Source organism: Bison bison, unplaced genomic scaffold (genome assembly GCF_000754665.1).
Source record: "Bison bison bison isolate TAMUID 2011002044 unplaced genomic scaffold, Bison_UMD1.0 scf7180017864117, whole genome shotgun sequence".
In the NCBI taxonomy this organism is placed as follows: Eukaryota; Metazoa; Chordata; class Mammalia; order Artiodactyla; family Bovidae; genus Bison; species Bison bison.
In genome coordinates, this window is record NW_011494689.1 from 843,045 (window position 1) to 854,114 (window position 11,070).

Below are 11,070 nucleotides of genomic sequence, written 5' to 3' on the forward strand. Positions count from 1 at the left end.
GGGGACTACAGAGGATGAGATGGCTGGATGGCATCACTGACTTGATGGACATGAGTCTGAGTGAACTCCGGGAGTTGGTGATGGATAGGGAGGCCTTGCGTGCTGCGATTCATGGGGTCGCAAAGAGTCGGACACGACTGAGCGACTGAACTGAACTGAACTGAACTGAGTATTCCACTGCTGGACGTACCACAGTTTATCTGTTCACCTGGGGAAGGGCATCAGTTGCTTCCAGGTTTTGGCAATAATGACTAAAGCTGCTATAAACATGTGCATGCAGATTTTTGTATGGACATTTTAAAACTCCTTTGGGTAAATACAAAGGAATGCTGTTGCTGGATCATATGGTTAGCATATGCTTAGCTTTGTAAGAAACCTCGGAATAGTCTGCTGAAGTGGCTGTACCATTTTGTATTCCCCCATTTTGCATTCCCAACCAGCAATACGTGAGAATTCCTGTTGTTCCACATCCTCCCCAGCATTGATCTTATCATGTTCTGGATTCTGACCATTCTAATAGGGATGTGGTAGTATCTACTTATTATTTTAATTTATATTTCTTTGATTAGTATGCTTATTTCCTATCTGTGTCTTCTTTGGTAAAGTGTCTATTTAGCTGTTTAGCCCATTTGTTTGATTTGTTTTCTTATTGTTGCATTTAAAAATTAATTTAAAATTTTATTTTTATTGAGATATAGTTGATTTATAATATTGTATTAGTTTCAGATATGTAATATAGTGATTCCAAGTTTTTAGGGATTGCATTCCACTTAAAGTTATCATAAAATATTGGTTATATCCCCTGTGTGTGCATGCTATGTTGCTTCAGTTGTGTCCAACTCCTGCAACCCCATGGACTGCAGGCTGTCAGTCTCCTCTGTCCATGAGATTCTTCAGGCAAGAATACTGGAGTGGGTTGCTGTGCCCTCCTCCAGGCACTTACTTTTACTTCTTCCAGTGCCTCCAGTGCCTCCTCCAGGCACTCCAGAACTTATTTGAGTTTAAAATGGGTCCTAAAGCAGCAGACACAACTTGAAACATCAACAGATTTGGTCCAGGAACTGCTAACGAATGTATAGTGCCATGGGGCTTCAAGAAGTTTTGCAAAGGAGATGAGAGCCTTGAAGATGAGGGGCACAGTGGCTGGCCAATGCAAGTTGACAGCGACCAATTGAGAGGATTATTGAAGCTGATTCTCTTACAACTACAAGAGAAGTTGCCAAAGAACTTAGAGTCAGCCATTCTTTGGTCTTTTCACATTTGAAGCTAATTGGAAAGGTGAAAAAACTCATAAGTGGGTGCCTCATGAGCTGATCATGCATCAAAAAAACTGTTTTGAACTGTCATCTCTTATTCTTTGCAAAAACAATGGACCATTTCTTGATCAGATTGTGATGTGCGATGAAAAGTGGATTTTATATGACAACCAGCAAGACCAGCTCAGTAGTTAGACCAAAAGAAGATCCAAAGCACTTCCAAAAGCCAAACTTATACCAAAAAAAAGTCACGGTCAGCCACTGTTTGGTGGTCTGCTGCCTGTCTGATCTATTACAGCTTTCTGAAACTTGGTGAAACCATTTCATCTGAGAAGTATGCTTGGCAAATCAGTGAGATGCACTGAAAACAGCAATGCCTGCAGCCGATATTGGTCAACAGGATGAGCCCAATTCTCCATGACAATGCCCGACCACACGTCCCACAACCAATGCTTCAAAAGTTGAATGAACTGGGCTACGAAATTTTGTGTCATCTGCCATATTCACCTGATCTCTTGCCAACTGACTACCACCCTTTCAATCACCTCGAGAACTTTTTGCAGGGAAAATGCTTCCAAAACTAGCAGGAGGCAGAAAATGCTTTCCAAGAGTTCATTGAGTCCTGAAGCATGGATTTTTATGCTATAGAAATAAACCAACTTATTTCTCATTGGCAAAAATGTTGACTGTAATGGTTCCTATTTTGATTAATAAAGATGTGTTTGAGCCTACAGTTATTAATTAATAATTTTATTTTTATTGAAGTATAGTTGATTTGTGATATTTTATCAGTTTCAGATGTGTAATATAATGATTCAGAGTTTTTAGGGATTGCATTCCGCTTAAAGTTATTATAAAATATTGATTATATTCCCTGTGTGTGCATGCTGTGTTGCTTCAGTCATGTCTTACTCCTGTGACCTCCTGTGACCACCAGGCTCCTCTGTTCATGGGATTCTCCAGGCAAAAATACTGGAGTGGGTTGCTGTCCCCTCCTCCAGGGGATCTTCCCAACCCAGGGATTGAATCCAGGCCTCTTACATCTCCTGCAATGGCAGGTAGGTTCTTTAACACTAGAGCCATCTGGAAAGCCCATATTCCCTGTACTGCACAATATATCCTTGTAACATATTTATTTTATATATAGAGTGTATACTTGTGTCTTTTTGAATCAGTGTTTTTATTTTCTTTGTATTTGAGAGTGGAAATACTAGGTCATAGGATAGTTCTATTTTTAGTTTTTTGAGGGACCTCATACTGTTTTCCATATGGCTATACCAATTTACATTTCCACCAAAAGCATACAAGTTTCCTTTTTCTCCACATCCTTGAAAACTTTTGTTATTTGTGTTCATTTGATAATAGCCATCTGACAGGTGTGAGGTGATATCTTATTTTGTTTTTGATTTGCATTTCTCTGATAATTAGTTGAAATCACTTCTTGATTTCAAACTATATTACATAGCTATAGTAATGAAAACAGTATGGTTTTGGTATAAAAACAGATACACAGATCAGTGGAACACAACAGAGAGCCCAGAAACAAATCCACAAGTATATGATCAATTAATTTATGGGAAAGGAGGCAAGAGTATACAATAGGAAAAGCATAGTCTCTTCCATACATAGTGTTGAAAAACTGGATAGCCACATGCAATAGAGTGAAACTGGACCACTGTCTTACACTATAAACAAAAATTAATTAAAAATGGATTAAAGACTTGAATGTAAGACCAGAAATCATAAAACCTGTAGAAGAAAACATAGGCAATAGGCCTCTTGACATCAGTCTTCATAATGATTTTTGGCACCAAAAGCAAAGGCAATAAAATCTCAAACTAAAAAGCTTCTGCCCAGTGAAGGAGCCATCAGCAAAAGAAAAAGGCAACATATACTGAATGGGAGAAAGTATTTGCAAATCATATATCTGATAAGGGGCTAATATTCCAAAGTAGATAAAGAACCCATGTAACTGAATAGCAAAAAAAAAAAAAAAAGAAAGAAAAAAGAGAAAAGTAATTCCATTAAAAATGGGCATAAGATCTAAATCTAAATATACTTTTTTGGGGGGTTGCTTGAATCATTTTTATTAAAATAGAAATGAGATAAAGATGCCCATGGTCTTCAAAGTGTCTTATTATTATTATTCAACATGAAAGTTCCAAAACATTTGCAGTAACACAAGTAAATAAACAATATTGATGAAAGACATGATATAGTAAATAGACATTTTTCCAAAGAATACATATAAATGACCAACAGGTACATGAAAAGATGCTCAACATCATTAATCACTAGGGAAGTTAAAATCATAACCACAATGAGATAATTCACACTTGTTAGAATGACTATTATAAAAAGGACAAGAAATAACAGGTGTTGACAAGGATGGGAAAAAAATGGAATCTTTGTGCAAATTGGTGCATCCACCTCAGAAAACAGTGTGAAAGTCCTCAAAAAACTAAAAAAGCACTACTACATGATCCAGAAATTTCATTTCTGGGAATATATCCAAAGGAAATGAAAGCACTAATTAGAAAAGATATACACCCACATGTCATTGGAGCATTATTTACAATAGCCAACTTATAGAAACAATTTAAGTGTTTATCAACATATGAATGGATAAAGAAGATGTTTATATACATGTATATATAATGGAATATTATTCAGCCATAGAAAGAATGAAGTCTTGCCGTTTTCAACAACATGGACTGACCTTGAGGGCACTATGCTGAATGAAATAAGTCAGACAGAGAAAGACAAATATTACTTCATTTATATGTGGGACCTAAAAACCCCCCAAACACCCACCCCCTATCCCAAACCAAGCTCATAGATACAGAAAACAGATCAGTGGTTGCCAGAGGTTTGAGGTGGGGTGGTGAGAAGGGTAAAGAGAGTCAAAAGGTACAAACTTCCAGGAATAAAATAAGTCCTGGGTATGTAATATATAGCATGGTGACTTAGTTAAGAATACTTATTGCATATCTGAAAATTTTTTAAGAGAATAGATCTTAAAAAATTTTCATGACAAGAAAACATTTTATAAAAAGGAACGCATTTGAATCAGTTCTTTAAATATAAATTTATTTGTTTTTATTGGAGGCTAATTAGTTTACAATATTGTATTGGTTTTGCCATACATCAGCATGAATCTGCCACAGGTGTACACGTGTTCCCCATCCTGAACCCCCCTCCCACCTCCCTCCCCGCACCATCCTTCTGGGTCAGTTCTAATGAGGTGGATGAACCTAGAGCCTTTTATACAGAGTGCAGTAAGAAAGAGAAAGGTAAATATTGTACACTAATGCATATATATGAAATCTAGAAAGATGATACTGATGAATTTAGTTACAGAGCAGCAATGGAGAAACATAGAGAACAGACTTTTGGACACAGGGAGAGGGGAGGAGAGGGTGAGATGTATGGAGAGAGTAACACGGAAACTTACATTACCATATGTAAAATAGATAACCAATGGGAATTTTCTGTATGTCTCAGGGAACTCAAACAGGGGCTCTGTATCAACCTAGAAGAGTGGGATGGGGAGGGAGATGGGAGGGAGGTTCAAGAGGGAGGGGACATATGTACACCAATGGCTGATTCATGTTGAGGTTTGACAGAAAACAAAATTCTATAAAGCAATTATCCTTCAATTAAAAAATAAATAAATTGAAAAACTTTTATAACTATATACAGTGATGGATATTAAGTAGACATTGTGGCAATTATTTTGTAATACATATAACTATCAAACCATTATAGTGTACAGAAATTAATATAGTATTATATGTCAATTATACTTCAATGAAAAAGAAAAGAAAGGGGTCCAAAAGTTTGAATCATTTCTCTCAGGAATGCTTTATCTAAAAGAAGGAAGAAAATTTCACAAATTATGCCAACTTTTAGGAACACCTGCTGAGCACAGCTTGAAATACTATAAAGGGCTAGATGGGGAGGTATCTTCTAGAAATTTGGCATCTCACCACTTGCACCATTGTCTCTGTTTCTGGGTCCTGTTCAACATGAAATATTTACTTACCAGTATCATGCTATACACTACCCTTATGGTAGAAAGTGAAGAGAAACTAAAAAGCCTCTTGATGAAAGTGAAAGTGGAGAGTGAAAAAGTTGGCTTAAAGCTCAACATTCAGAAAACAAAGATCGTGGCATCCGGTCCCATCACTTAATGGGAAATAGATGGGGAAACAGTGGAAACAGTGTCAGACTTTATTTTTCTGGGCTCCAAAATCACTGCAGATGGTGACTGCAGCCATGAAATTAAAAGACGTTACTCCTTGGAAGGAAAGTTATGACCAACCTAGATAGCATATGGAAAAGCAGAGACATTACTTTGCCAACAATGGTCTGTCTAGTCAAGGCTATGGTTTTTCCTGTGGTCATGTATGGATGTGAGAGTTGGACTGTGAAGAAGGCTGAGTGCCTAAGAATTAATGCTTTTGAACTGTGGTGTTGGAGAAGACTCTTGAGAGTCCCTTGGACTGCAAGGACATCCAACCAGTCCATTCTGAAGGAGATCAGCCCTGGGATTTCTTTGGAAGGACTGATGCTAAAGCTGAAACTCCAGTACTTTGGCCACCTCATGTGAAGAGTTGACTCCTTGGAAAAGACTCTGATGCTGGGAGGGATTGGGGGCAAGAGGACAAGGGGACGACTGAGGATGAGATGACTTGATGGCATCGCTGACCCGATGGACGTGAGTCTGGGTGAACTCCGGGAGTTGGTGATGGACAGGGAGGCCTGGCATGCTGCACTTCATGGGGTCGCAAAGAGTCGGACACGACTGAGTGATTGATCTGATCTGATCTGATCTGATCATGCTAGGAGCACAAAGGTGCCCAGGAGAGAAAACCTTTTACCAAAAAAAGGGAATAATCCTTTTCAAACTATTGAGTAAGTCAATGGGAAAGAGAACAAGAATTCAGATGACATAACTCTGATATTGACAAATAAGAATTCCAAACTTTCAAACAGCTTCAAAATGAAATAAAGAAATGTAAAGGAATAAGATAAACACAAAGCTTGTGTTTAAGCTAGTGTTGCTGCAGTGTTTGCACCATCATGAGAATAACCTGTCCTTAGGATAAAATAAACATCTGCTCTAAAAATAGCATGAGATGATCCCTCAGCACTGGAGAAACTGGGTCTCAAAGGCCCCAATTAACGGACTCCTGAGGGAAGGGAGTATTTGGAATATTATTGACAATCTTTCCTCATAAATTATCACTTTTGGAATTCATAGAAGACTATAAGCCTTTGGAGGAATATAGTAGGTTTCAGAGCAACGTAGACAAGTCTTTCTTGTGCAGCAAATATGCCAATTTCTCTCCAAACCAGTATCAGTGTCCAGCAAGGTTAACTCCCTCTCTGGGCTGTTTGCTCCCAAGCATGGCATGCCCTTCATCTTGCCTGCCTTTTGCTGCAGCAAAAACCGAAGACGAGAAGTCAAACTCATGAATTCTACGAGGAGATGGGTTCAGAAGAGGTACAAGTATAAGACAATTCTAAGTGTGCTTTTTAGCTCTGCCTTCTTTTGTGTGACAGTAAAAATAGTGACACCTCAAGATATATGAATTAATGTAAAGAGACTCATCCTTACAACTAAGAGGGCTGGGAAAAAGGGAAATGGGAGAGCTGAAGATGAGGAAGGAACCTCAACCATATGTAAATTTTGTCCTTATTAATCAAGGAGTTGTACCCAGTCAGAACCTTTGGGGGGAAAAAGTTGTTAGCAAAGTAACATCTGGAAATAACTGGCAAAGCAGTAAGGAGAAGCCCTTCCTGTACTGAAGCCCTCCCTGTTTTTAGCTGTGTTTGGCTCTGCCACAGAGCCTATGGTCTCTGCTGCAAGGAGGAAGAGCAAGGCGATGATTGAGCAACCCAGATTGGTGAGTTCACTCCCACATGGTTTCTAAAGCCATTGGAATCCTCCTACACATTAGCACCAAATACTTCTTGCTATTTCCACCCTTTTCTCAAGGTTACTTTGGCTTCTGGGTAACTCTCAATTCCTGCTTCACAGCATTGCTCTGCCATATATGATCTATTCACAGACTGAAGAGGAGCCTTGTGGTGTGATATGAAAAATTCTGAATTTCTCTGATGCACTGTGTCACTAATTGCAATCATCAAGATTATTCTTAAAGCTCTAACTTTATGTGATATGGAAAGTAACCAGTATTATAACTAATGCTAATGCTAAGTCATTTCAGTCATGTCCGACTCTGCGAGACCCCATAGATGGCAGCCCACTAGGCTCCCCTGTTCCTGGGATTCTCCAGGCAAGAACACTGGAGTGGGTTGCCATTTCCTTCTCCAATGCATGAAAGTGAAAAGTGAAAGTGAAGTCGCTCAGTCGTGTCCAACTCTTAGCGACCCCATGGACTGCAGCCTACCAGGCTCCTCCATCCATGGGATTTTCCAGGCAAGAGTACTGGAGTGGGGTGTCATTGCCTTCTAATACATTAATAAACATTCTTAGCTGGAAAACTTTTATTAAAAGTGTCTGGGTCTGTATTCTGTCTGTATATTTTTCTGAATAAGCATCATGATTCAGTCATGTCACTTCTGGTCATTTTGGCGCAAATAATAACTGACCCTCACTAACAGAGGGGATTCAGAAAACAAATGAATATGACCAAATTACTGACAATAGCATTGTAAGTATTTGTTATTTTCTGAAACAGTCCCTAAACCAGAATAGGGGACTTTCTAGGAATTCTGACACCTCAGAAGAAAACCTCAAAAATCCTTAAGTGATATACCAGATACATTGCTCATGTTAAAAAAAAAAGTTGTAAATAGAGTTTTAACTTAGACCAAAGTTTTAAAGAAGTATTTTAATTCAATAGGTAAAAGATGAGACCAGATGGAAGTCTTTATGTAGGTATCTGGACTTCAAACTTTTCTTGAACTACAAACAATGATGAATACTGAAGAAAGGATAGCACATTTGACTTTTTTTTGTCTTGGTTATCAGATTGTGTTAAGATGTCAACACTTATAGTTGCAACACTGATCCAAAATAAAAATGAAATGCATTAATATTTCAATGTCTTATGTTACCTTTTACTCTGTCTTCCAATTCCTATCATTTGTGTCTGTAATTCCAAAGATCTGAGTAACTGAAATTCTGTGTCTAATATTAAGAATCTTTTATATTTTATTCTGGACTTCCCTGGTGGCTCAGATGGTAAAGCGTCTGTCTACGATGTGGGAGACCCAGGTTCAATCCCTGGGTTGGGAAGATCCCTTGGAGAAGGAAATGGCAATACACTCCAGTACTATTGCCTGGAAAATCCCATGGACAGAGGAGCCTGGTAGGCTACAGTCCATGGGGTCGCAAAGAATCAGACATGACTGAGCGACTTCACGTTCATATTTTATTCTATAGTTAAAAATACATGGTTACCATACTTACTTACATTTGTAAGTATTGTCACTAACCTGAAAGCTGCTTATTGCATAAGATCCTGTCATTGCTGTATCTGAGAAAATACTGAAAGAGGAATGAGAAAGTCCAAAATTCAAAGTCAGATCATATCAAGCATTCTTAAAGTTTGACAGTCTTCAGTAGTATAGTTAGGTTATTATTTATATAATAAAACAATAGGATCTTTAGGGCTTTAGAACCTTATTAAGAGGAAATATTCCTGAGGATTGAAGAATAAAGTCATCTTTATGATGGTAATTTTTTTCTCTTCACCCTTTAGAAGCCATGAATGTGTCAGGAGTCAACATGGTGACTGAATTCATACTCCTGAGTTTTCCCTGCTCTAGAGAGGTTCAAGTCCTCCTGTTTGTGCTCTTCTCGGTGTCCTACATCCTGACACTGATGGGGAATGGGGCCATTGTCTTTGCAGTGAAGCTGGATCACAGACTCCACACTCCCATGTACACTCTGTTGGCCAACTTCTCATTCCTGGAGATGTGTTACATCAACACCACTGTCCCCAATATGTTAAGGAACTTCCTGTCTGAGACCAAAACCATCTCTTTCACTGCCTGCTTCCTCCAGTTCTACTTCTTCTTCTCTGTGGGCACCACCGAGACCTTCTTACTGCCTCTCATGGCTTTTGATCGATACTTGGCCATCTGCCGACCTCTCCACTATCCTACCATCATGAGCAGCCATCTCTGCATGAACTTGGTGGGCCTCTGCTGGGTAACAGCCTTCCTCTGCTATCCAGTCCCTGTCTATTTCATCACACAACTCCCCTTCTGTGGCCCCAATACCATTGACCATTTTGTCTGTGACCCTGGTCCCCTTCTGGCCCTGTCCTGCACCCCTGCCCCTGGAATTGAGCTTTCCTGTTCTATATTGAGCTCTCTTATTATCTTTATCACCTTCTTTTTCATTCTTGGGTCTTACACCCTGGTTCTCAGAGCAGTGTTGCGTGTCCCTTCAGCCTCTGGCAGACGTAAGGCCTTCTCCACCTGTGGTTCCCACTTGGTAGTCGTGTCATTGTTTTATGGAACCCTCATGGTCATGTACATCAGCCCAACCTCTGGAAAGCCAGCTGGGATACAGAAGATTGTAACCTTGTTCTACTCCTCCTTGACTCCACTTGTTAATCCACTGATCTACAGTCTCCAGAACAAGGACATGAAGGCTGCATTGAGAAAAATTCAGAAGTGCACAAAAATTAGTCAAAGTGAGTGAGAGACCATGAGTGGATCAAGATCAGAATGATTATTTTTACTCATTTCTATTCCCCATTTAAAAATAGGTCTTTATTCATTTGTACCTAAAGATGCAGACTTAAAATGATCTATTGCTGCCTATTCAGTAATAAAATTAGTACACTAAGCTAAATCAGACCTCATTGCTAACTCAGATTTAGTGGATGGTAATTTGAATTAAATGTCCTGGATGTCTGGATATTAGACTCTTCTAACCTGGTCTCCAGGAAGCACTTGTGCTTTCATTGGTGATGACCTACCTGGTTCCTGACCTCATGCATTTTTGACCTCTATTAAGTGTATCCATTCTTACACTTGATTTTTCTGACCTAAAGATGTCTGTTCTCTCTGTTCTACTCCTGACGAAGGGTAGCGCATTTACACCTTTTTATCCAGAAAGGTGGAAATAGAAAAACTGAGCCAAAATTTTTACTTAATTAAAATCCAAAAGATTAATAAAAGAATAGATTTGGGAGCTTTTTAAAAGAATAGATTTGTAAGCCTTTTGCCAAATTTCTTAAGTGAGAATCTTTAAAGTGGACCCTGGAAATCCTTATTTTAATGTTACTCAAGAAATTCTGGTACACCTAAATCATCACCAGTTCACAGACTAATCTTATAGAGCCACTATTTAAAATAAATACCTGATGGGGAAATAAAAATTGATGTTGGTTGGGAAAAGTGTAAAAAATTATGGTGCATACTACAGATGACTCAAACACTCATGACAGTAGCAGTAGAAGTTACTTTTCCTGCCTCTTCTTAAACCCTCCGTTTAAAAATAAGAAATAGAGCACATTTTCTTACCTTTTCTAACTGTGCAAGATAATTAATATACCTGGAAATAGGCTTACATTTAAAAAAGATTAGTATATAGTGGCTATCCAAATTGGGGTAGTTTCACGTGAAGGAAGATGTTGAGTGCACCACCCAAAAAAGGTAAAGGCAGACAGAGAGCAAAAGACAGTGATATTTAAGATGCTGAAACAAGACAGACGAAGAGGAAACTGATGACAGGTCCAGGTACTTTGACCTGACCATTTGGTCAAAAACGACTTCCGTGGCCGAGAAGGCGGCGCGGCGGCCGGCGGCCCGAGGGTAGCACCCG

At 38.9% G+C, this 11,070-nt stretch overlaps 2 protein-coding genes across 2 annotated transcripts in view; one reads left to right on the forward strand and one right to left on the reverse strand.

Moving 5' to 3' along the window:
• Positions 1-11,070, reverse strand: part of LOC104988228 (olfactory receptor 11H4-like) — a 36,461-nt gene that overhangs the window by 12,882 nt on the left and 12,509 nt on the right. The gene's annotated exons all lie outside the window — the stretch shown is intronic.
• LOC104988213 (olfactory receptor 11H6-like) lies at positions 8,998-9,942 on the forward strand. Its single transcript, XM_010839462.1, has one exon. It carries the CDS (start codon positions 8,998-9,000, stop codon positions 9,940-9,942), a length of 945 nt encoding a protein of 314 aa, XP_010837764.1.